Raw genomic sequence first — 26,002 nt, 5'->3', positions numbered from 1 at the left:
CTGGGGACCCACTGCAGCCATGTGGACTCCTGTTGTGCAGAATCAGGCTGGTTTTGTGTTACCAGCTCTCAAACGGAGATAAGATCTGGGAGACATGCAGTGAGAGTGGTGCCTGCCCTGGGCTCTATGTGCCAGACACACCACCACTTCTGCTGCTGCAGAGCTGAGCAGGGTAGAGCTTTGTGGTTTGTGCTTTTTATTGGCTGATGTTGCAAAATATATATTTTTTTCCTCAAAAAGTTTATTTAAAATGAATTCAAATTGAACTTTGATATGCATTAAATGAAAAGAGAACGACTGAAATGCTGTGAAAAATGTGTTCTCTGGTGCCTTGGTACCTAAGCGCACATTATGCAGCACTTAGCCATCTCCTCAGCTTGCTTTGCAGTCAGCAGCTCTTCCAAACACAGGGAGAAAGCCCCAGGTTGTTCCCTGTGGGGTTAGTGGGTGGTTGGGTCTGACGCATAGCAGAAAGTCTCATATCCAAAACAGTATGTTCAGTAATGTGGCAACTAAATAAATGAAAATGCAGGAATCTCGCAAGAGGAATCAGGACTTTTGGTACTTAAAATACACAATTTTTAATAGTTGCTTTTAAAATATAAAGAGTGAAGAAGGAGATGAAGGAAGATGAAGATAAGAACTGGGTTCTGCAGTGTATTGAGAAAATGAGTGAGGATAAAGAAAAGGTGAGGCGTGAAACTGGGGAAGAAAATTTGGCTGATATCTGTCTGAAGGCCGTGTGCCACAGTACTGATACCTGGGTGGGAATTCTTCCTCTGCTGCAGGGCCAAAGGCTGTCTGTCAGCACCTGCAGTGAGGTGAAGCTGTAGCAGCGTCATGTGCACTGAACCCAGCCAGTCCAGTCCAGCTCTGTGTGCAATGCTTGTCTCATCTGTACCCGTGCTGTGCTTTGGGAGAGCCACATCATGGCATCTGGGTGCATGGCAGCAACCTGCCCCACTTGGAAGGGGTGCTGCCCTTCAAGAACCTTACTGCCGTGCACACAGGCAAAAGGCTGTGTGTGTTCGCTCCTTCAGAGCCGATCCTTCAGCTTTTGAGTCAAAACAAGATGTGTCTGGCTGTCAGGATTGCTAGCAGGCTGGCACCTGGCAGCAGGGCTGTGTTTGTACAGCAGCACCATCCGCCCCCGGTCGTGGGATTTGTGCCTGGCTCCTACTGCTTGGTGCTGGAGGCAAATGACGCCCAGCGTGACAGCAGTACGTGTTGCTATAAGGAAAGGCTCTCAGTGCAAGGAATGATGTTCAGTTTCCTAAGTTATCCTTTGTTGTCTCATCTTTCACACCTGCCCTCAGCCCAGAGGAGAATTTCTTCCTAGTGCAGATGGCACTGGGTGCTGAGCAGCTGCTGCTGAGATGCACAGCCCTGGGTAAAGGTTTTACCAGGCCTTGCAGCTGTGTGGTTTGTAAGCAGCTTCTTCTGGACACTCTCAGAAGGATAGTCCTTTGCAATGGTACTGCTTCCACTGCTTTTACAGAAAGCTGCATGATGTCATGTCAGGAAATCTGTACGGGGCATACAGTGTGTGGGACGGAGTCAAAGCCTGAGTGCTTTTATTGGCTGTCAGAGATAACACAAGGCAGGTCTCAGAAAAAGGGTAGTGGAGCATTGCTCTGTAAGTGGAATGATTCATACACTTGCTTTGAACGAGGGCAAACAGGTTCAACGGGCAGTGCCAGTGATAAAATGAGCTTCCTACGGGTGTTATTCCCAGTTCTGAGGATCCTTCCCTTGCAATAGCCAGCTTCCTGCCCTCAGCTCCCTCCAAACCCTGCATTCCTGTGGCCGATGCTCCTCCCCCTGCTGCTCTCGGTCCTCGCTACGCTCCTGTCGTCCCTTCTGCTGCTGGTTCTTGGTCACCCGGAAATAAGTGTGTTCCAAGCAGGGCCGCCTGGAGCAGGTGCATCCCTTTCCCTCTCCCACTGCTGTCTCTCCTGAAAACTGAAGGAATGCAGCTCCGTGGAGACCCTGCTCCCGTGCTGACTGAGGCTGAGTGTAGCAGTTCATGTGGGCCAGAGGCAGAGCGGTCATGTTGGTGTCATCTTCCCAAGGAAATGCCCCAAAACCCACGAGAAGTTTTGTGTTATGAAAATGTTGTCATCTAAATCCAAACTGAAATGTTTCCTTCATTCCAAAAATCAATCTATCAGGAAATTACTTTTCACAAATCACTTTCCAGAAAGCTTTCACCTTACCAGAAAAGGAGCTTGCAAACTGCCCTTGTCAGCTTTGTCCCCCTTAGCCCAGATCTCTGTGTGAACAGAAGAGCTTCCCAGCTGGTCCCGGGTGCACAGGGCATGTTGTGCACCCATGGGCACGGGGCCAGAGGAACATGGCTGTCAGCTTGTGGCCAGGAGCCGGCTGTGCCTGGCACCCCGCCGCCCTCCTGTCCTTCGCGGGACCAAGGCTGTGTGGGATCCTCAGCAGCCCTCTGGCCGGGTACAGGATGCATTTCTGGGGTGAAAACTCGCCCAAAACAGACGGCAAAAAAAACCCGGGCCTCCCCGCATCTTGACAGCGGGGGGCAGAAGGGAGCATGGCCGGCAGGGGGCGTTGCGCCACGGGGCGGGGCCTGGCTGGGCGCGGCACAGCGGGGCGGGGGCAGCGCACCTGCGGGGCGGGGCCTATCGGGGCGGGGGCAGCGCACCTGCGGGGCGGGGCCTGCCGGGCGCACCTGCCGTGGCCCCGCGGCGGGGCTGCGCTGTACGGAGGCTGCGGCGGCATGGCCCGCTTGCTTGGTACCCTGCGCGGCTCGCAGCCCGTGGCGCGCTTCCAGCGCTGCTGCGGGCTGTTCCCCGCCGGCGAGGAGGGCGGCGGCGACCCCGCCGAGGGGGTCCGGCGTCGCGTAGTCTGCAACGGGGGCGACGCGGGAGGGAGCCGCCGTCTGGAAGCCGCCGGCTGCGGAGCGCCCGACGGAGCGAGGGGCGGCCGCGGCCCGAAGGTGAGTGCGGGGAGAGCGGGGGCCGTGAGTCAGCAGAGCCGTTCCGCGTACGAGGGCTCCGCGGGATGCGGGGCGGCGGGGACGGCGATGAGCGGGAGGGTCCCGGGTTACCAATCCGTAATCGGCGAGAACGCGGGGCGGGGGGGCCTCGTGGCCGTGCTGCAGGGCTCGCCCCGCCGCTGGCGGGCACGGAGCGCGGCCCTTCCTCCTGCTGCTCGGGGCTGCCCGCCCTCCGCAGGTGCACCTGTTGTGGTGCCGTGCCGCGGCTGCCCGGCGCCGCGTCCCCGCTGTCCGTACGGCCGGGCACGGGCTGCGTTCTCCCGGCACTGCGGGTCGCGGGCTTTCTGCTCGGTGCCGACCGCAGCCATCGGGGCGGGGCTGCCCGCAGCTCGTCCTGCTGCGAGGAGCGCTTCGTGAGCGGGCGGCTTTGCGGATCGGAAGGAGGTGATGATGGCCTGCGAGTCTCTGCCCGGTAAACAGCCGCCGCTCCTCCCCTTGCGCGATGTAGTTCCTTTCCGCGTCCGACATCCAGTGCTCGTGTTGTCCTCACCGACCTCTGCTTGATGCCTTCTCAATTAGAAGGCAAACGGGATTATTGCACGCTGCTCATGCTGAACTACGCCGAACCGTTTCAAGTAGATTGTGCATACATCTGCTGAAAGACCCGTCTCTGCTTGCTTTTGATCGGAGGCGTGCTTAGTGTCGCATTGTTGACACCAAAACCCTGCCCCAGCTAACTGTCCGTTGGCCGAGCCATTCCTGCCACTGGAGCGGTTGTCTTGGGTTTCACATAAAACCAGAAGGCTCAAAGTATCTTGGTGAGAGGGTGAACGTCATGAACGAGGCTCCACAACCTTGTGGGAGACTTGTGTCAGAAACTGGTTGGGAGGGATCTCTTCCTGATTTTCGGTGGGTCCTGAGGTCACACGTTTACAAACAGTAACTTTCTGAAGGCTTCTCCATTGTTGCAGTGGGTGGCCAAATAAATGTTATCTATGTTTAAAAAGAAGAGCTCTGCTTATCTGCAGCCTTCTGATGGAGGCTTTGTCCTGAAATTGGTAACCTGAATTTAAGGTGATGAAGAAAAAAACCTCTCATTTCTGTAGACTTGTTTGTATTTGCTTGTGTTTTATCCACACTTCCTTCTCAGAGATTCTTTATCATCTCCGGCGATCTGTCTCTCTACTGTATGAGAGTACAGTTCATGTTTGCTCTGTAGTTATACCTTAACTGTCAGAAGTGCTCCAGGCTTGTGTAATGCTTACCAAGTGCCCAACAGCATTTACTGATTATGTAGCTATTGTGGCTCGTGCCCTGATGCAGAAACTAATGGCAGGGCTCAGGAGGTGATAGTGACGTCAAAGGAGAAGGTAGGCATGAACTGCATCTATCTCAGAAAGGTAAGTGAGGCGGGCTCAGCAGGTGAGAGATGCCTTGAGCCCTGTTGGGAGAGCTGTGAGGGGGGCATTTCTGGCTGATGTGCTGACTCCATCCTCCTGCAGGTTATAGCTGTGTTTGGAAGTGGCTCCCTTAGGAGGTGCTACTGGAGAAACACAAGGCTCAGCCTCCTGTACCAACGGGCCCACGTTGCTCAGCACCGCTCCTGTTGCTCTGGCCCTTGCCCTCCCAAGGCTGGCACTGCTGCATGCACATGTCTGACTTTTGCTCTGGGATTCCTGTGGAAAGCAGCCATTACGGGATTTTGTAGTTGATTACTGAGAGTTTCACTGGGCAGCATGTGCAGCCCTGGGATTGCTGGTGCTGCTCGAGCCTCCTTATCCGGTGGTCAGCAGCACGTGATGAGCAGGAGCCATAGCGAAGTCTGGCATGTGCTGCTAGGGACCAGTGTCTGGTGGTCTGTCCCAGCTTGCTGTAGAAGTTCTATGTGCTGATGATGATTGCTGCCCTGCCAGCTGTGCAGTGCTGCTGGAGAAGCTGTGGACGGAGGCACAGAGATTTGCTGGGGGCTGCAGTGCGGATCTGGTGGCTGGAGCAGCATCAGTGGTGATGGGCACTCAGTGACTCGGCACTTCATGGCTCACAGCCTGAGTCATCCCTTTGGAGGCTGCTGGCCCTTGTAACAAGGAGCTGTCAGGGGCCTGGGATTAATTCCTGCACTTGGAGGTAAGCCACTTGCTGTTGTATAATTCTGCTGAATGTCTTAGCCCATTAGCTCAGCTATCAAACAGAAGAATAAGAGCTTATCTGCCATCATTTTTCTCCTTTGGATCTCTGGAGTCCAGGAGTAGGTTTAATGGGCAGGGAGCCAGGAAGATCTCTTCTCCCTGGAAGGTTCCTTTGGACACAGAGTTCTTGTACTTCATCTCATATATACGCTCCGCAGGAAACACTTGCAGGTCAGCTAGACAGTGGGAAAGAGCTATTGGCTGCCATGGCCCTCCAGGCTAATAAATCATAGGGTATCATATCATTTTATGTCTTGATTGCCTACAGCTCTTTTTCCAAGGTAAACTATTATTGGTCTAGATTAAGGTACATGAACATTGGTTTATTACCACTTTGTTTTATTGCTATATTAGTTGATATTAATGACTAGATTAAAAAAAAAAATGTTTAATCCAATATACTGCTGTGGAGTTGCTTGAGTCTGCTTGTGCCAGTATATCTGGAGCACTGCAGTCACCCTAACAGCAGCCTATAGCACTGTTATTCCCTGTGAGCTGGACTTGACAGAGGTAGAGCTGTCTAATTATGCTAACCAACTTAATTAGGTGCATCGTCTTGGTGTTCCCCAGTTACATTTCTCTGTGCAGATAAAGAGCATTCAGATACCTCATTCTGCAGAAGTCAGTGTCAGGCACACAAGAGAGCTACAACTAAGAGCTGGAATGTGGATGCCCACTGACCAGGACTTACAGAATAAAGCTGGGGCAGAATGAACAGAGCACCGTTGGGTTCTGGGGAACAGGCTGTGCCCAGTGGAGCATCTCTGCTCCCTCAGATCTGGGGTTTATCCATTCACAACTGTAGTTAACCCAGCAAATGTGAAGCCTTATACAGCACTACCTTAGGAAGCTGTGCCTTGACTTGAAACCTGGCCAGGGAAGCAATCTCTTCTCCCTGTGCTGCTGCCTTATTGTATGACATAAAAAAAAATAATAAAACAAACCCAAACCTTCTTTATTGTCTAGAAGTGGCACACTGTCACTCTGCTTGTTTAGCTTCCAGAAGTCTTGTGGCCCTGTGCCTCTTGAAATAGACTTCTGCTGTAGAAATAGTTCCTTGTGCAGAAGTGAGCTGCTGGGTGTGTGATGCTGCTGGGCAGGAACACATGGCTCATCTTTGGGGTTGCTTTTCCAAGCTATGTTTTGTGTCTAAAAACAAGTCTTAAGCTGCGAGCACACTTTTTGTTCAACCTGGAGAGATGCAAAATTCATCTGGGTTTTGGAGGAGTTTCTCAGCCTCTGTTTTGAAGCTGGGATCACTGTCCCAAACTGCCTGCAGTTTACACTCCCTGGTTCTTTGCTTGTGTTTATCCTCTCTCCCTGCTGGTATTGCAGCTGTGTAACCCTGAAATGACTTCCTCTGCCACTGTGAGGCACAGGCTCTGTGGGGTACCTCACAGAATTGCAGAGTAATTCTGGAGAATTAAAATGCAATTAGACAAACCTGTTCTCTCGCTGTACAACAGGGAGGAAGGGAAGACATTTCCTTCAGCCCTTCACTTTCTTGCCTCCCTCGCTCTGTCCTTCCATTATACCCAGCTCAGCCAGCCTTCCTGGAACACAGGAGATGCTGGAGCTGTGGGAAGCTCCCAAAGTGTAAGAGCTGGTAGGAATTGGCTCTCCAGCAAATGTGAAGGAACTAATTTATCCAATCAAATGGCTTGCGAGTTTTTTTTGAGTGCCACAGGGAATGCCTTTTGGCAGGAAGCAATGAGTGCAGAGACTCATCAGGAGAGGATATGGAGTCAAGGTGCTGGATGGAAATGTGACTGTGGGGGCTGCTGCTGGTCAAATGAACTTCGAAGGTGCTGGAGGGCAAGAACAGATCAAATAACCTCATCAAGTTGAAATTATGATTGGAAACTGACTTTAGTAGATGCAGATAGCTATTGAATGTGTGGATATAATAAGTACTTGATAACAGAATGGAAAACAGGGTTGGTGGTAAGAGCAGATCACAGCTAGACATGGCTCAGCCTGTTTAAAACAGCCAGCAAAATGAATGAAGTAGTGCAAGGCTGTTCCTTCAGCACTGCTGTGTTACATCTGATCTTTGGGCACTGTAACTCAGCACAGGCAGGATTTCTCTTTTTTCTTCTTAATTAGGAAGGCTTTCTGTTAGGAAGATGACTGTATTTTCCTTTGTTAATTTCTCCTGTTAATTGCTAAGCAAGTCATCTGTCAGCTCTAGTCTTGCTTTATTCTACCTTATACTTAAACAACTTATCAGGTTTTGTTATATCTACTTATATTTTTTTTAGAAAAAAAAAGAGGCCTAGTTATGTTACTTACAGAACAATATACATACATGTACATACGTACAGAAATATAACAATTAAGTCTGCCTCCCAAGGTACTAATCAGGGCAGAAGGGAAAAGAATCTGAAAATAAAGAGTGCTCAAGTCTTCAGCAGTAAAACAAGGTGTGTTCACTACAACCAGGACCTGTCCTAGCTCTGTGTGCTGAGCACATCAGTGTGTGTGCTATTTATCCCATGAAGTCTGAAGGGGCAACACTGAGCTGATGGGAGGTGCTGGCACTGCTGCCTAGGGCAGCTGTGAGTGCCCCATCCCTGGAGGTGCTCAAAGCCAGGCTGGATGGGGCCCTATTTGAGGGTAGACAGCACAGCTTGGAACGAGGTGGGCTTTGAGGTCCATTCAAGGTACTTTTTTGGTGCTTGGAATGAATTTTAAAAATGCTGAAATGCTACTGGAGATCTGCCTGACTTTCAGACTCCCTACTTGTTTACCTAGGACCCCTGAAAGAGCTATGGCTGCCTGGCCTGCAGCTTGCCCACTGTCTCTGCTTACCCAGAGGCTGTCTTGCTTCTGTATTTAGTGGTGGTTCAGGGCAGTGTCCCTGACAGCTGTTCCATCAGCATGTGGCACTGCAGCTGCAAGCTGGGTGATGCTTTTCTGCTAACCAGCAAAGCACACGTGCTTTTCCTGGTACTAGTGGAGCTGCTCACTGCTTTGTAGCGTTTTTTGTGTCTTCTGTTTTTCTCCCCATCCCTACACAGGAATTGTGGGCTCTTTTCCTGTGTCTTAACTTTGGTGGCTTCTCTACATTTTGTAGTGTAAAATCCTTTAAGAGAGAATAACTGCACTGCATTAATTAGGGGCTCTGGGAGGGGAATTTCTAGTCTTCTGTCAAGCTGCTCTATTGCAAGTGAAGTAATGTAGTGACCTCAGAAACTTTAATTAATTGTGCACATTTCCTGAAAGACCCACAGTGGAGCTGAGAGCAATGCATTGCTTAATGGTGTCTCTGGGTCAGCTCAGCACCAGGAGGCCAGCGTTGCAGCACCAGTCCATGGAGTGGCTGGTAGATAAGCAGTGCCTGCATGTAACTCTTAAACAAGAGATCCTACAGGGCTGGGGAGGAGGGTGGTGTCTCTTTGCAGCTTTTTTCCTCTTTCACAGGGTAAAAAACTACAGTCTTTATGTTTCAGCTACTGGTCTTGTGCCTCAGCCATGAGCTAGGTGTTGTCTATGTGCATGCATTCTCCAGTGTCTTCCTGCTGTGCTGCAGCACTGCGTGCTGGTGTCTCCCCATGGTGTGCCACCAGCCCTGTCACTGCTGTCGGGGCAGCAGTGTGCAGCACGCAGCAGTGTGCACAGGCTGGGCAGTCGGCTGTGGGATTTGCTCCTGTGCAGGTTCTTCAGGCAGGCAGTTCATTTAAGGACACCGCACACACCCAAGTACATCATCTATAATTTGAGTAGTTGATTTCAAAGTAGATAGAGTTGATGAAAAGGGTGGTTTCTGTGGAATTACCCATCTTCTGCATCTGGGAATGCCACGGCTCATCATACTTCCTTTTGAAATAATCTTAAAATTTTGCCTTTCTCTATGGCCTTAATTATTGGCCACGAAAACCTTTCTACTCTGACTGAAAAGTGATGGCTGCAGGGCTGACTCACCCACAGGGTTTGGGGTTACAGAGAGCAATGAGTTACTGCAGTGTGTGAGCAAATCTATGGATCAGAGATAGAATACGCTTGAGTGTCAGAAGATTCAAGTGTTCACACAAACTACTTGCAGTAGCGTTTTCCTGCACGGAGGTTAGAACAGGAGAGGAAAGGGAACACGCTTTATGAAGCATAATCATCTCTGCTTTCTTTGGAAATAAAGGACATCAGCAGCAGTGTTAGTTGGCTGCTGGCTTTGACTCTGGTACAGCTGGAACCAAGCAGGGACCTCTCATGATGAACCAGTGTCTGAAGGAGCTTGTGGTGGGCTTTCCGTGTCTACGACTCCTTAGAATCATGACTGCAGCTCCAGACTTCCCTTAGAACCTGAACAATTGTTTTTTATTTTTCCTCCCCAGAGAGATGACTATAATGTGAATAGAGCTTTATCCCTCACCCCTTGAGGCTTCAGGTACAGAAGAATTACTGTAGGGATATGCCTGATGGTCTTTGATCTAGAGCACATCACTGCTGGTGCACTGGAGGTGGCTGCTTAATTGAGGTGTTAGCACTGCTGGAAGAAAGCTTTCTTTTGGGACACATGAGAATGACCAGATATGGCTTAATGATCTCGGGCAGAAGCCTCACAGTTGCTAATTGCACTGGGGGTGTTTTCTAAGTGTTGTATGAGGCTTGAGACTTGGGGACTGAGTGCTCTGCAGCTGAGCCATTGCGTGCTGCTAAATTTACTTAGAGTGGTGCCGGTAAAGTATCTGTGACCTCTATTACTAATACATGGGGGAACACTCCTGTAACCTGAGCACTTCAAAAGCGTTGACTCATCTTTTCTGTTTATTGATGCAAAAATCAATTTGATTATTTTTTTTTTCCAGGGGTAGGTGAATGGATGTAACCTTCCCCCATCTTTCTTTTCTTGTTTTTGTGCAGTAGACTTCATCTCGGTATGGAAGGCAGGCTAAGGAAATGGAACTTCAAATTGCTCTTAAATGTAATCACAAGTGAATGTCTAGTGAATGTCGGGCAAGTCTTATACTTCAGCACGTAGGATGAGAATTTCTCTCTGCTAGATCAGGCTCACGAGTGTGATAGTTTTCATCTGAGAAGAGCTTGAAGAGCTTATATCAAAGCTGAGTTTTACCCAGCACGCCTTTGCTGAGACTTTTGTGCTCCCTCTTCACTCCTCATCTGTTGGATGTTTTTTCTGCCCCTATTTACAGCCAAATTCCATTTTTTATTTTACTATGTGAAAGATGAAGAGAGTGCTGAGATTGGCTCTTCTCTTGCATCCCAAACTACAAGTTCTTTTCATATTTCCCTTGTTTCCAGAAGTATTTCTAGAAAGCCTGACTCACGTGCTGCTGCTCTAGCAGGGCAGTAGCAGGCTGCTTGATGGCATCCCAGTCCCCACCACCAGCAGAGCAGCAAACCTTTGTGTCCCCAGTGCTGCGCATGGTGGTGGGACCTCAGCTCCAGCCTGCTGCTTTTCAGAAGAGGGAAAACCAAGATTTCAGGGACTGTAAGTAAATTTCTGACTGCTCTAATGAGACAAACTTCAAATGAAAGAGTTCAGTGATTCTATGGTACTTGATTTGCCTCAACACAAGTTTCTAGTGAAAGCAGTGGTGGCTCTTTTTATCTACAGAAGTAGAAACTTCCAAATTAAAGCATTTGTACTCTTCCATTAAATACAGATAACTTCCTTGGAGCACAGGCTGATCTGATCTCTGGGAAACCTTTGTGAATGTGACTGCTGCCCTTTGGTAGTTCTGATGGATTTCTGACCTACAGAAAGTATAACTGAGCTATTGCCGTGGTCTTTGAGTATAAGCACTGAACTTTTTTTCTTGGCATCCACTATAACAAAGTAATTGATTTAAGGACTCAGAACTGTAATGGTGAAATCCCTTTGATGTTTGATACAACTTGCTAACTTACTAAAACTTTCTAAAATCCTCTCCTTTTCAGGGCTGTGTACAGAAGTATGTTGTGAAGAACTACTTCTACTATTACTTGTTCAAGTTTTCAGCTGCTTTGGGTGAAGAGATCTTCTATATCACTTTCCTCCCGTTTATCTACTGGAACATCGATCACTCTGTGTCTAGAAGGATGATAATCATTTGGTCCGTAAGTATTTTGATCACTTATTTATGCACATACTTCTTAATTCTGTAATTGTAACAAGTGAATATTTAAGAGTAAGAATAACCTTTCAAACCAACAGCATTATTTGTATGGTTCTCATATGGTCCAGATGGGCACTTCTGAGATTTGCTGCTGATGGCAGAGGTGTGTGTGTGCATGACATTGCAATGGCTGGCAGAGGAGGCGTTGGCTTGTGCAGCATCTGTTCGTCTCTGATGTATATTTTCAGCCCAACAACTTGCTGAGCTCTTTTTGATAGGGTTTGTACAGAGCAGCTGGAAAAAATGTCCTTTCCAATATCATGGTCTGCTATGGATGGATTTTTCTTATACTGGGAAATCTTTCTCCCTGGGTGCTTCTGTGAAGGCTGCTCATACAATTCAGGCTTGTTTGAAATGGGTATAAACCTAAGGAAGGCTTAGATCTTGTAGGCTGCAGCTGAATGAAGATGCTGCTGCTGCAGTTCCTTCAAACAAACAAGAAACCAACCAAAAACTCAAAACAAAACCAAAACAAAAGCAAAAAAATCTACCACCACCAAAAAAACCCACAAAAAACAAAGCAACCTCACATACAAAACGCACATGCACAACAGGTTCTCTGAAGACCGAAGCTTAAAAGCACTGATTTTTATTAATACAGCAGCATTCTTGAATGAATGAACAGGCTTCAGTATTGCTTCAGTCTTCACAAATGCAGTTTAGAAAATCCAAAATATATTTCTGGTGTCGCACTGAAAACCAGCAGGTAACTGAGAACTTCATTCTTCTGCACAGGGGTTGAACGTTCTGTTGCTGCCATTGCTTGTCCTGGCATTTATCAGGTCTTTACCCAAATGAAACTCTTTCAGAACAGAGAAGGGAGGTAGGAAGCATCTCTGGTGGATGATGGTCCCTGAAGGTTTGATTGTTAATCCGCTATGATTTAAGAAATTGAAACTTGATAAAAACATGAGTGTGATGCTTAGCTCCTTTTCTTCACAACAAAGCTTGTCCTTGACTTAGTCAATTCTGGTTAGTAATATTCTCTTTTTGTCAAAATAACATGATTAGAAATAATAAAAGCAATTTGAATTGGGTCATGCACTTAAAATGCATTCAGTCTTGGGCAGAGAGCATCAGCTCTTCTGTTCCAGTTACCCTAGTCAATAATTTCTTATAAAGAGAATATGAAAAATATGAAATGGAGAAGTAGGCGGACACTTACTAATTAGAGCTGGGTTTTGGCCAGGACTACACCTACTTCATTTGGAAGTGTGCCACAGAAAATGATAATTGGTAGTCTCTGCTGTCTGCTTTTGCAGATTGCTCAAAAAATGACTTCTCAAAGCTGCCTGCGTGCCTCTGAAGGCTTGCCTTGCCTTTACCAGGAGTCTGCCTGGTTACTGGCCAGGGCTAGCCTGGCTTAATTACAGTATGCAGGAGTCCAGTGTTATTTTCCCAGTTCCTGAAGGAGTTGTGGAATAAATTTTTGTAGTGAAGAGGGGAAAAGGAGAAGCTGTTCTATATATATATATATATACACAGGCTTGCAGTTTTAGAAGCTCGTGCAAGTTTGACATAGCACTAGAAATACATGTGTAGGCTCTGCATTAACGTGGCAGGCTTGACTGGGTGTCGTACTTGCTTTTGAGAAGGAGGAGGCATTAGTGGTGTTACTGAGGGGTCTCGGTCTGTCTGTGGTACATCGGTTGTGTGTGTGACATCAGGACTGGCCGTGCTGCAGGGGAAGTGCCAAGGTGTTCAGTGTGACAAGTTGGTACTTTTCATCTTACCCAGGGGCTTTAATGACAGAATGAGGGTCCCAGACTGTTTTGGAGAGTCTTCCCTTAAATATCAGAAGCATTAATGCTGTTTCCAAGGCCTTCACAGCATTTTATCTGCAATAGCTTCTGCAGAGCCAGTCATCCGTGGTGGAGAACGATAAATTCCAGCTGGAGCAGGGCCAGGAATGGCTGGGGAGCAGGCTGTTTCTGAGCAGAGACTGAGAGCTGAAATAAGCCCCGACCAAATGAAATCAGAGAGGCTGATGCTGGTGGGAATGGTGGGAAGGAAGGAGGTTCTTAATGTAAAAACACTGAAGCAGAAACAGATGTGTGGAAGATAGCCATGAATAAGCCCAAAGTTCTGACGTGCGAAGATTGAGGTCATAGCTTTAGAAGGGCAGAAAGAAAGATTATGGAAAGAGTATTTCAGCAGCAGTAGGGGACCAGCCTTTATGCTCTGGCTGTGTTTCCCAGTCTTGTGTCCTCCAAACCAGCTGCTCATATCTTTGGCTTAATTGGTCAGTTCTGTAGAATGGGGGCTGCAGTCTCCTCCAGATGTTTTAGGAGCTTAAACAGTATGTGATGCTTCTGTGGTGCTCTTCTCCTTGGGATGTGCACAGACTTTATGGGCAGAGGAGGGAGATGGGTGTCTGATGCCCTGCAGCGAGGCGCTGGGCAGGCAGCCTGGTGTCAGCATGTCCCGTCCTCTTCCCTTTGAAGGAAGTACTCTTTCACCTGGATTTGATGCCTGGGATTCTTTCTGCTTCAACAGAAGTGGAAAGCAACTTGAAATAAGCCAAGTCTCAGATGTGCTTTAAGTTTTTCCGTGTATCTCAGCTTAAAAGCTGAAAACATTGTTTTCCTTATTTTCTACAGTGTGTGTAAATGTGAAGTGTACCCACACCTCTTTCAAGCCTATAAAGCTGTGATTTGTGCAACATAAATAACAGCCACCCGCTGTGGACTTTGTCAGGGCAAGTATGGCAGCGTGGTGTGATAAGCTGTGTTGAGGTGCGGGGTGGGCCAGGCTTGGGAGCCTGGGTCTGGCTTCTTGCTGGCTGCCCAGGGCAATGGCCTTCCCAGGATGCTGTGGCTCTGGTGCAGGGGCATGCTGAGCTTTGAACTCAGGGCAACCTGCTGTGATAACGAGCCAGGATCTACCTGTGCTCACAGTGCCACAGTGCTTCGCAAGCTGAAATCTTGGCTGCTTCGAGAAGTTGCTTTGCAGCAACCTTTGCTTTTATTGGTTGTTCTGCCCTAACAAAGGTTAGTAGTTGTGCTTTTAGTGGCATTTCTCCAAGATGAGCTCCTGACAGTTGATCACATAACGCACCTGTCCAGCATGTGAGCCCTTGGAAGTGCTCTGTGATGCTGTGCAGAAAGCCGTGGGGCTCCTACAGCCCAGTGTGTCCCTGCGTCCTGTCTGCCCTGGTGCCCTGTGCTGTTTGGCCTCTGTACCCTGAGAGAGTACCCAGCTTGACAGCAGTGGGTAGCAGCCCAGGAGGTGTGGGGCAGCAGCATGCAGCCATGTCCTCATCCTGGGGCTTGACCCAACTCATCTGCACCATCGTGCCTCATAAGAAGCACTGAGCTCCCTGATGAGCACTGCAGGGCCTTTACTTTAGGCGCAGGATGTAAAGATGAGAGGCTGTGAGTGGTGCCAGCCAGGGGCTTGACTTAGTTCCTCTGTACTGAGTCAAGGTGACTGCTCGCTCAACAGCCTGGAGGAGAACTGGCACTTCCAGGATGCAGGCTCTGCTTCTACTTGGCCAATTTCCCACACATGGCAGCTTATTATTAGTGCATCCCTACCTTTTTTCCTCCCTCTGGTGCTCCTGACATGCTCTGTCACTTCCATTGGCATACCAAGACCGTGATTAAAACCAAAAGCAAACTCATTGTTAAGCTGTATATCTCCATCCTAGGAAGGTGATAGACAGCTGCAGAGCTAGCTATGGAATTGCTATGTCTGAAGCACAGCAGTGGGTTCAACGTCAGGCTGGTGCAGCACAAGTCCCAGGGAAGAAGGCAGTGATGCTCTCTGACCCCACGTCTTCTCTAGAATTTCATCTGTACCTTTTAATAGATCAGGAGTGCAGCTGGGGAAGCTGTACAATCACAGGTTTAGAACAAATCTGTTCTTTCTTGCTGTGGTTATACCTGATATTAGAGTGCAAAGATCAGAACCAGCCTGACTGCCCCCTGCCTGCATGGCAAGAGCCTCCCTGCTGGGCTGCATGGTGGCTGGGCCTGGCCATGAGGGGCTGTGCCATGTGCCTGGAGCTGCCACAGCAGTCAGAGCCTGCTTGGTGAGCCTGGGACCAAGGGCGGGAGGGAGTGCATCTTTGTAGTGTGTGGTGGAGCACGTGTGACTCAGGGCAGACTTGCAGGAAGTCCTCAGGTGAAGGATACAGAGGTGGTTGTGCTGCTGTAGCGACTGCTAATGGTGTTGAGGTAGTAAATGGTAATGCTGCTGACCAACAGTGGCATTGAAGCCTTGCCTTTGGACAGTGCCGTGTTTCTGTGTTGCTCCTGGTATCGCCGAGATGCTTCAGGAGGGGAACAAGGAGGAAGGCTGTAGCTAAGTTCCTTTCTAATGCTTCTTGCATCTCAGCTGAATTCCCATGTGTTCCTTTGTAGCTCTCTGAAGTTAATTACGTCCCACACAGCCCATCATGTTTTTGGCTGTTGCTTTAGTAATGGGAAAGTCTTCAGGTTCAAACAAACTTCCCCATGCAAAGACAGGTACTTATTAATGCGCTAATTAAAATTACTCTGAAGAGATCTGCAGACGGCTTTCCCCCAAAGGTGCTGAAAGTCCTGTGTGTCTGCGTGGCCGAGTGGAACAGCTGGCACTGGAGATGTACACAGAGCAGCACAGAGCTGCAGTGTGCCACACTGGGTAGGCAGAAACCTCGCTGAGGTGGGGGAGAAGCAAACAGGACTGTACAGAATGAAGAAGTGGCTTACGTGGAAGTTTCTGCTGCCTACAAGACAGCAAATTGTGTCTGAACACGATGTGTCTGTAGGTCTGGAAATGCATAACAGTGCTGGTGGTCAGTTGTCTGGGGCTGGGGTGATTTCTACCCATCATGAATCTGTTCTGGGGCCATTGAAAGGTTTTTGATGCTGTGCAAATAAGTAATTCAAGTCAAGTGTTGTAGTGGAAGCTTAGTTCTATATTTATCATGTGCCAGTGCTCATCTCTCCCTGTTTCCAGTGCTCCAATGCTTGTGATTTGCAACGTTTGTTACAGGGGCAACTCGCCTGTTAGGCTGAAAAAACCTGCTGCAAGTTGCTTGTCTTCTTTCCTGGAACTGTTAGGGAATAAATCCAAAATGACAGAGAAATAAGGTGAGGAAATCTTACGTAAGAGAGAATGTACCATTAACTGAGAGAGGTGCGTGCTGCCCTTGGAAGATGAGACCTGCAGCAGAGCATGGGTCAAATGTACCCTGCAGTGTGATGCTGTGCTGGGAGCCTCTCTGTCTGTGTGACACCTGGAATACAGGGATCCACTAATTGTGGGTAGTGCAGGAGCTCTGTGCTGCTCTGTGCTGTGCTGCACGGCACTTGTTTTTTCTAGAGGAAACTGACTGGCAGGGTTGTCCTGCCGTACCCACGTGTGCTGCTTTGCTCACTGAGCCAGGACAACGCTTATAAAAACCTGTGCACCAAGATCTGGTGCTGCAGAGAGCAGTGCTGAGCGTATGCTGAGTTTCCATGGATGTCCTATGGGTTTGGCTCACCTCTCAGTGCTGTAAGGGGCCATGCAGTGTGCATTTAAAAAAACTGTAAGGATGAGAAACTAATTTGGAATGGAAGGAAAAAACGTGATGATGCCTGGTGTTCCTGCTTACCCATACCACCTCCAGCACTCAGGATGTTTGTGTCCATCAGGGCAGTCCCAACACAGCCTTCATTTGGAAGATGACTCATTTCCCTTTCTGTAATTCTCTTACATATTGGTGCTAATAATACTTGTCCAAGTGAAAGTTGTTATTACAGAGGGCTACTGATACACTGACTTGTCCTACCTCACCTCTGAGATCACGCATGGTAGCCTCAACATTTCTCCTTCTGTTTAGGAACCCTTGGCATTTAACTGGCTTCCAAAGGTGTGCCCACATCCATTTGGAAATGAGTGGCATGAACTAAATCCATCCAGTGGTTTCTTTAAGAGGTTGTTTCCTTCTGCTTAGGATGGCACAGGGTATGGCACTGTGCCCTGTGTGTCACTGCCCAGCAGCAGCCAGATGTGCCCCTTGTGATGTAGTGGTGTGTGGCTCACATGATGAGGAGCAGAGGCAGAGCAGCTGGGGCTGCCTGGCAGCATGGGGCTCTGCAGGGTGTGCTCCACTGCAGTCAGGAGGATGAAGGAACTGGGCATTTGGGCTTTTGTTCTGTTTTGTGAACCCTGAATCCCAATGTCCTTTCAACTTGAAAGCATTTTTTAAATGGCCTTTGGGAGAGAGTGATGCAGCATGGCTGTAGTGGATATGGCCACAGATGGGCCTGTTGGTGTTCTAGCAGGAAGGGTGTTGTTTTAAGAACTCTGCTTTCCTACTGGAAGTGGGAGAAGCAGAACAACGAGCTGTCCTGCTTTCACGACACAATGAAGTGCAGTGCTTGTTTTGCAGCAGTGGGGTTTCAAGGGAGAGACTTCTGCTCCATGGTGTGGGGTGGGAGGCAGCCATCCATCTTGCACCATCCTGTACTGCTGTGTCTCATCAGCAAAACCTGCATTTAGTTCCAGTTCTGATCCAGTTACCTTGCTGTGCAGTAAAACCACTGCTGCCTCCACTGACCAGGATAATGGAAAATCCTTTAATAATTCAGGGCACAAGTTCTGCTCTTCGGTGGTAGATTTAGCAGCAGAAAAGCTTGGAGCTGTGGTTCTGGGGTGGCAGGGTGGGAATTGGCTTTGCTTGCTGACAGCCTGTGGCATTTCCTCTCCCCAGATTGTGATGTACATAGGGCAGGTCTCCAAGGACATCCTCAAGTGGCCGCGGCCCCTCTCACCACCTGTTGTGAAGCTGGAGATGCGGACAGATGCAGAGTATGGGATGCCTTCCACCCACGCCATGGCAGCTACTGCCATTTCCTTCTCCTTTTTCATCACGACCATGAACCAGTACAAGGTAAGGGTTAAAAAAACAAACAAAAAGCTGTTTCTTTTTTTAATAAAAAGTGAGCGGGTCTGCTTCTAGCAAGCTGCAGAAGACACAGCAAGCCCAAAACTGTTGCTTCTTCCAGAGGAGCTCTCTGTATTCATTTCCAATTATGTGTGCTTTTCCCTGTTATTCACAGCCAGCTGATAATGGGAATAAGAATTTTGTTGGAAATTTTGCTCCTTTAGCACAAACCCTTTAGCGCAAGTGTTGCTTGGAGGCTGTCGCTTTCTTGGTGACGTGAAGGGAACTGTGTGTCATTTCATTTTGTCTGAGATAGGAGAAGCGTCCTTGGAAATCCCCTGGCTATCACTTGTTAGGCTAAATAACATGTAGCACAGCTCAAAAGCCTGTTCACTGCAGAAGCAGCACCAGTTTTGCTGCATTGCTGCTTTAGGCTGCTTAGGGAGATCCCATAATAATTATTTTCCCCAAACCTTCAGCCTTCTGCCTACCTAAAAAGGTTTGTTTCCTGGAAACCTATTGCTCCATGGTGATCTTGATTCTGGTTTATAAATCCTAACAAGCATTTCCTGTGTTCAGCAATAACAACGTCCTGGCTGCAGCATACTTAAGCATGTTTCTCATCCTCTTCAAGTGAATTTCAAAGTTAAACTTACCTCATAAGTCCAGAGGACTCTTGGCCTAGTTGGGGTTGTCCCTGAGACACCTTGCACCATCCCACCACCTGTTAGAAAGGTTTTCTTTGTTAGAAAGGGCCCCAGCTCTCTGGGCTCTGCTGAGCATTGCTGTTGCTCAGAGCGATGGATGAGCAGCAAGGATACAGACATGTCCTGCAGCAGGCTGGGTCTCTGCTGTAAAAGCAGCACTGTCCCCCTGCTTTATTGTGTTGTAGTAAAACCATGTGGGGACAACTGCTGTGAGGAGTCACGCTGCCACCCATTTTGGTGCACCAGCCCCAAAAGCCTTGATCAGCAGCACTTTCTCCTCCTCCTAAGCTAATCACTGGGGGTGAGACACTCAGATCTTCCCAGGCTGTTCTCCACCTGTCAGAGACTTCCATGGGACAATAAAGCTGCTATAAAATAATTACGTGGTTTAATTGGCCTCTGTTATGAATAAAGGAATCTACCAGTACTTCACAGAGCTCATCATCAGTAACTGGGCTGGCCCAGCTCCACGACTGCCTGCTGGAGAGGGAGTGGGGGGAAAGAAAGGGAGTGAAATGAACCCACGGGGCTTCTTTTCAATTGAGCCCTAAGATGGGATTTGAAAGAGTGGAATAAGGTCTAATGTGTTAAGTTTATTAGTAGCCCCATAGACATAGAATGTCTTGGGTTGGAATGAACCTTAAAGATTGTCTAGTTCCATCCCCCTGCCACTGCCAGGTTTACCAGTTATTATACATTACCAAATGCAATTTGTTTTTTTAAAAACATTGATTTATTTCAACGCCCCCCTCCATGCTAGTAGGTACCTCAGAGAGAGGGCTATGTAAAACCACCTTCCTCAGCAGATGGCTGAGCCTCACCTGCCACAGAGGAGCCCCCAGCTTCCCTAACAGCTGTGTGGTGGCTGCAGTCTGGTACCAGCTCCTGCTGCTGCACCACATTCACATGCACGATGCTGTAACACTGTGTTTGTTTTGCTTTTGCAGTACCCGTTTGAGCTCGGCCTGATGGCAGCGTTCGTGTTCTCCACGCTGGTGTGCCTCAGCAGGCTGTACACGGGGATGCACACGGTGCTGGTGAGGCTGCACGTTCCTTCCTTCCTTAGGGTGGGCCTGGCCATGCCCTCTGTGTGACCGCAGTGGTACATGTGCCGTGCCCGTGGTGAGGCTGTGCTTTCCGAGGCCGCCGTGAGGGAACCCTTGGGCTACCGCTGTTGGAACCTGAAGGGAATGATGAACACAGCTGGGGAACCCACTGCCGTGTGTGGGTTTGAGAGCCAGGCGAGGATGGTGTGGGATGCGAGTTGTCGCTCTGTATTTTGAAATGTTAATTGTAGGAATGCACTTGAGCAACACGTGGCTCCGTGCCAGGCTGTTGTGCAAGGCCCTGCATCAGCAGGAAGCGACTGGGAGCGGTGGGGCGGTGGGCAGGGCAGCCTGGGGGGCACAGCTCCTCGGGATGGGCTTTGAAATGGCACTACGGGCAGCTGCAAGGCCGGGCTGGGAAGGAACTGAGCCTATGGGACTGAGAGGGGCAGACTTGCTGTGCAGAAATAGCACGGTGCTGCAGGGTGAGCTGATGGCCGTGCTCTGTGGGTGTCAGCGCTGCTCTGAGAGCTGATGCTACTTGCTAATGGGGAACATCACTGCTCTGTCATGTGAGGCTGTCAGTGTGACCCTGTTCTGCCGTGTGAATACAGCATCTCCCACCAGCTGGAGATGCGAGTCTTGGTGGGTGCATGTGAAGAAATAGTGCATTTTTTTGTGACTGATAATGGTGCTGTAATAAGGGGAATTGATGAGTGTAAGAAAGAGGGCCCTTGTGCGATGAAGGTTGTCTATAAAATATAGCCTGACCTTCCCGCCAGGCCTGGTGGATCAAAACAATATCTTAAATCTCATCTGGAGACATCCTTTCTTCACCAGTGACCTTAAGTCAATCAGTAAAAATTCCTGGCATATTTCCCTTGCTGTTCCATTATAATGAAAGACGCCTCTAAATTTAGATGGATTTTTAGGGTAAAGAAGAAAAAGTCTTTTGTGCCTTTGACCCTATTAAAAAGGGCTTTAAAATAAGTAAATAAAAAAAGCTCCCTCACGTCACTAGGAGAAATGCTACCCCTGAGGCCACGCGTCGCTCCTGGGGACTCCTTTGCACACCGTGGTGGCATGGGGAGCTGGCAGGTTGCACGAGTGCAGCCCCTCTGTGCATCCACATCTCCATGTGGGCATCATGGAAGAGGGCGTGTGGCTGCCTGCTGATAGCAGAAGTGTGGTGGTTTGAGAGAAGGGAGTAGTAAGCACCCACTAACCTCAGCTGTTAGGAGAGTTCAGCCATGGGAAGGGATGGAAGCAGCGCAGTTGTTTAGAGATGGCTTAGGTACAAAACCTCTCTCTGCTGTCCTAGCATGAGGACATTCCGTGTTGGTGGAGAAGCAGAGGAGATGCAGGGTGCATGCCTGCAGGTATGGGGCCCGAGGAGGTGCAAATGGGGATTACCTGGATTACAAAAATGTGGACGTTTTTCTGTCTTGGTGTTGTGTTCCTGTCAGAATCACATGGTGCTGGGGCTGATGAGTGCTGGCTCTTCTGAGTGCAAATTCCAGCTGGATGTGGGACTGCACACAGAAAGGCTCTGAATCTTTGGGGGAGTATTTTGGAATGCCACCATGTTTGGGTGCAGGTTTGATGTCCTGGGTGCCTGTGCAGGTGATTGCAGTTCCAGCATGTCTTCAGGTTCATTTTAATGGCAGGCATAGAGCAGGGCATTGCCTTCCAAAAGCCAGACCATATGTGTTTGTACTCCTAAGAGAAAAATGCAATGAACAGAGAAGGAGCCCAGTGGTGGGACCGTCCAGGCTGGCAGTGAAGGACATTGTCTTTAGGCAGCAAAGCAAAACAGTGACTTTCCAACTCAGATCTGCAGGCATGAGGTCCATTCTGTGTGCAGCCTGAGTGGAGAGGGGCAGGAAGGGGAAGGCTCCAAGCATCACCATCTTGGGCAGAATTTACACCTGTCCTAATTTGAGAATTCTTTTGTAATTGCAGGTCACAATTAGAGGAGAGGCTGAGCTGCTTACACAGCCAGATGGGCAGGGGCTGCATTTCCTGCCAGCATCCTGCCACAGGGTGAAGCTGGGGTCTCCTTAACACACAGCATGGAGATGCCAGAAAAGCACTTTTTCTTTCAAAAGTCACAGAATGGCTTGGGTTGGAAGGGTTTCTCCAAGAGGAGATGTGCTAAGCCCATGTCCTGTGGGAAGACTGTATAAAGCAGTGCTCTGCTAGCTTTTTGATTGCACAGCCCTATCTGTAAAATGCTTCTGGCCTTGCTCCCCAGTATGTGTATATTTGTAGACCATGCATGTGGACCCCTGCACTAACACATGTACAGTGAGGGGACAGCATAGCATGATTTGAAGAACTGTACCCAGGCCCCTGAGTACGGGGTGTCCATGTGCAGGCTGTGCTCCCATGTCTATTTTCTTGCTTAAAGCCAAGCGTGCCGTAGAGCTGTTGCCTGGGAGCTGTAAACAGCTGAAGTTCGGCTGTCCTCTAGTAATGCATTTACCAGAAAGCTAATAAATATTTGTTGTGAACAAGTCCCCTCCTTCTGGCATAACTAGAAATTAAGTTCTTATAAATAATTCATGTTAGACTGTGACCAAGCATAGAAGTAGTCGACTGTCATGACTTGCTGAAAAATATACCATCTTGAGAGCAGGATGTTGCTGTATGTGATTAACTACAGCATTTGCAGTGAATTTCATGGTTGCAGTACAAATTCTGCTGCATCTTGAGCAGTATCTGGAGCAGCACACTGATGCTTCTTACACTGCTTTCATACAGAAAGCCACTGTTTTGGGGAAGCTTTTGTCTGCTTCCTCAACACTGTTCTTAACAACAGTCAATTTCTCAAAACATCTGATTTCTCTCTGTTAATAAATGAGGTTTTAACCATGGGCTTGCCTCGGGTGCCTAAATGCAGCCAGATTTCAGAGGCTCAGGCTGTAAATTCCATGCTACCCTACTCCTGCCTGGGGGTGCCCTGTGCTTTGTGTTCCTGGTGGCCATCTGCAGCAAAGGAAGGCACCTCTCCATGCAAAATGGGCAAGTGATGATCCAATGGATGTTATGAAATTACTTGTAGGATTATGGGAAGGGTTTGTGCCAAGGCATTTTCGCTTGATGTCATCCCTGGGATGAAGCTGTGTGTCTGTCTCTTCTGTTGAAGTCATGTCTGGACAGTGACCATAAAGCATGGGGGGGGGGAAATCTTCTGGTCACGTTCGATATCATCACTGACCTGGATGAAGGGATAGAATGCATCCTCAGCAAATTTGCTGATGAGACAAAGCTGGAAGGAGTGGCTTACATAGCAGAAGGCAGTGCTGTCATTCACTGAGACCTGGAGAGGCTGGAGAGTTGGGAGGAGAGGAACCTGAGGAGCTTCAGCAAGGGCAGATATTCAGAGTACTACACCTAGGGAGAAATAACTGCATACTGAGTACTGAGTTGGGGCTGATCTGCTGGAAAGGAGCAATGCAGAGGAGGATGTGGGTGTCCTGGTAAATAACATGTTGGCTATGAGCCAGCAGCGTGCATTGGTGGCCAAGAAGGCCAATGGTGACCTGGGGTGCATTACAGAGGGCATGGCCAGCAGGGCAAGGGAGGTGATCTGCTCTGCCCTGGTGAGGCCACACTGGAGTTCTGTGCCCAGTTCTGGGCTCCTTGGTTTAAGAAGACAGGGATCTCCTAGAGAGAGTCCAGCAGAGGGCTGCAAAGATGACTGAGGTGTGGAGCATCTCCTGTACAGGGCAGGGCTGAGAGCCCAGGGGCTGTTCAGCCTGGGGAAGAGAAACCGGTGGGCCCTGGTAGAGGATGTCGATGCCTTACAGGCAGTGAGGAGTTCTGTTTTGCAAAGCCTTTCACAGCCATCTCTTTGCAGGATGTGATTGGCGGGGCGCTGATCTCCGCAGTGCTGCTGGTGTTCCTGTACCCCGTGTGGGACAGCATCGACCATGTGCTGCTGACCAGCCCCTTCTGCCCGCTGCTGTCCATCGCTGTGCCCCTCCTGCTGTGCTACAACTACCCCAAGCTGGACTACTACAGCCCCACCCGTGGGGACACCACCACCATCCTTGGGGCTGGAGCCGGAGCGACTGTGGGGTTCTGGCTGAACAACCAGTATGTGGCACCTGCCTATGTGGACAGCAACATGGGATTTCCTCTTGTCACCGGTATCACGGTGGTGCTCATGCTGGCCAGGTTCTTTGTAGGGCTCCTCGTTATCCTACTGACACGGCAGCTGATGAAGAATGTGGTCCTGCGTGTGCTATGCTACTGCTACATGTTCCCCATTGCTGACCTGGATGCCCGGAGGAGGCTGGAAGTAGAAGTGCCATATAAATTTGTAACATACTCATCAGTGGGCTTCACTGCTACTGTCATCGTGCCACTGCTGCACGAGCTGTTGGGGCTGATTTGAGCCTGGTTCCTTGGCAAGTAGCACATGGCACCACCATTTCAGAGGGAAGTTGTTCAAGTTGTTGTGATCAACTTGATCAAAAAGGGTTGTTGCCTTTCTGCACTGGCAAAACACTCAGTTCTGAAAACTGGGGAGGACTCACTGTACCCAAATAACTTTGAGTTAAACATCATAGACCCCACTGATACTGGATCCCATAAAGTAGTGACACATGGCCAAGGTGGCTGAGCATAGCATGTGAGCACAGCATGAAGCCACGTCCCTGCAAGTCAGCAGTGCCATGGGCACACGCAAGAAAAGAAAAATCCAATCCCACAGAGTGATTTCTGACCAATCTCTCTCTAATCCTGACCCAAAAGATTGTTTCCCTGTACGGTGGAGCAGAATGGTGGCAGCAGTGAGGCTTGTGGTGGTGCTGCTGGAGCCCAGCTGTGTCCATGCAGGGACCGGGTGCAGACAGCCCCTGCAGTGCCCTGGGCTGAGGGGTGATGCTGAGCTGCCACATCACTGTCTTCCGCACATTGCAGTACTGTACAAAGTTGTACAATAACATTAGCAATGTTCATAAGCATGCCATCGCTGTGCTGCTCAAGCTGCTTATTTAACAGTGTGTAGTTGCTCTAGGACCAATGAGCCGTATGACAAATACAGCAGTGAGTGTGGTCTGCTGGGCCGGGACAGCACAGTGCTGCGCCACAGAGCTTGGGGTGGGCCTGTGTGCCTTCCCTGCCTGTGCACACGAGCTTTAGTTGTACAGCACGAGCTTTAGCTGTGCACCTTCATGCTCATGGCTGCAAGGTTGACTCGGATGTAAGGCAGGTGCTTTGCCATCTGTTGGCTGCCTGTACACGCACAGCCAAGCCTCAGTGCCAAGCTGGTGGCTCTGGCTGAGCAGCTGGGGCACTTGAAAGAACCATGTGATGTCAGACACGGTCCGTAAGCTGCAGAAGGAAGGCAGGCAGAAATGTTAGCGATTTGTAGGTTTGCCCAGGCTGCGGTTAAACTGTTTTAAATTAGAGTGTGTGGACACATCTGTCTTCACATGTGCACGCAAAGAGTTTGGATGGATTTCCTCCCACACTGCCGTGGTGGGCGTGGGGCTGAGGCCACCAAAGCTGCTAGGTCCCCATTTGGCCCCATTCTGGTGCTGCTGGACACAGGCAGGGGACACGGCATCACTGCAGGTGGGACCTGGGGAGCTGAGAGGCACAGCCTGGGGGGGGGGGCACCTATCTGTAACACTCCTGTTCTGAATTGCAGCTACTTGGTGATATGGGAACTTGTGTAAGTTGTACAGAGATGCTTGGATTTATAAAGTATGTGCACAGATATTTTTATCTTTTATAGTATTCACCCGTATGGGATTCATGTGATACATGCAAACTGTACTTGGTTCAAATTTTAAAATATAAATATTTTGCAAGATTTGGTTTGCTACTGTGTTCATATTATGCACTTTTTCACTACCTGCAAGTGGCTGCTGGGCTGGGAGGGGCTCCCAGCTGGAAGGGAGGAGCAGGAAATGTTTGCAGTTGCAGCTCTCGCCCTGCTAGTGCCTGCTCTGAGCAAAACTCCACATTTCTGCTTCACGAAAGACCAAATCCTGAAGCAGCAGTGAGAGACTGTGACCCCAGCACTGCCTTCACACTCAGAGAGCATAAATTCACAGGAGAATTGGGACACCCAAAGAGAGAGAAAATCATGCGTGGAGAAATACGTTTAGT

At 49.1% G+C, this 26,002-nt stretch overlaps 1 protein-coding gene across 2 annotated transcripts; it reads left to right on the top strand.

Annotated features, from left to right (window-relative positions):
* The first annotated feature begins 2,690 nt into the window (after positions 1-2,690).
* SGPP2 (sphingosine-1-phosphate phosphatase 2) lies at positions 2,691-25,481 on the top strand. 2 transcript variants are annotated; one of them, XM_048955613.1, is made up of 5 exons: positions 2,691-2,962; positions 11,047-11,205; positions 17,950-18,129; positions 19,778-19,867; positions 23,739-25,481. In XM_048955613.1, exons 1-5 carry the CDS (start codon positions 2,744-2,746, stop codon positions 24,276-24,278), a joined length of 1,188 nt encoding a protein of 395 aa, XP_048811570.1. In that variant the 5' UTR covers positions 2,691-2,743; the 3' UTR covers positions 24,279-25,481. The 2 variants fall into 2 exon arrangements, with proteins under 2 accessions (XP_048811570.1, XP_048811571.1); XM_048955614.1 differs by lacking the exon at positions 2,691-2,962 and adding an exon at positions 3,851-3,871 and having other exon boundaries at positions 11,047-11,201.
* The last annotated feature ends 521 nt before the right edge of the window (positions 25,482-26,002 follow it).

This window comes from Lagopus muta, chromosome 9 (assembly GCF_023343835.1).
Source record: "Lagopus muta isolate bLagMut1 chromosome 9, bLagMut1 primary, whole genome shotgun sequence".
In the NCBI taxonomy this organism is placed as follows: Eukaryota; Metazoa; Chordata; class Aves; order Galliformes; family Phasianidae; genus Lagopus; species Lagopus muta.
This window is presented reverse-complemented; position numbering and strand designations above follow the sequence as displayed.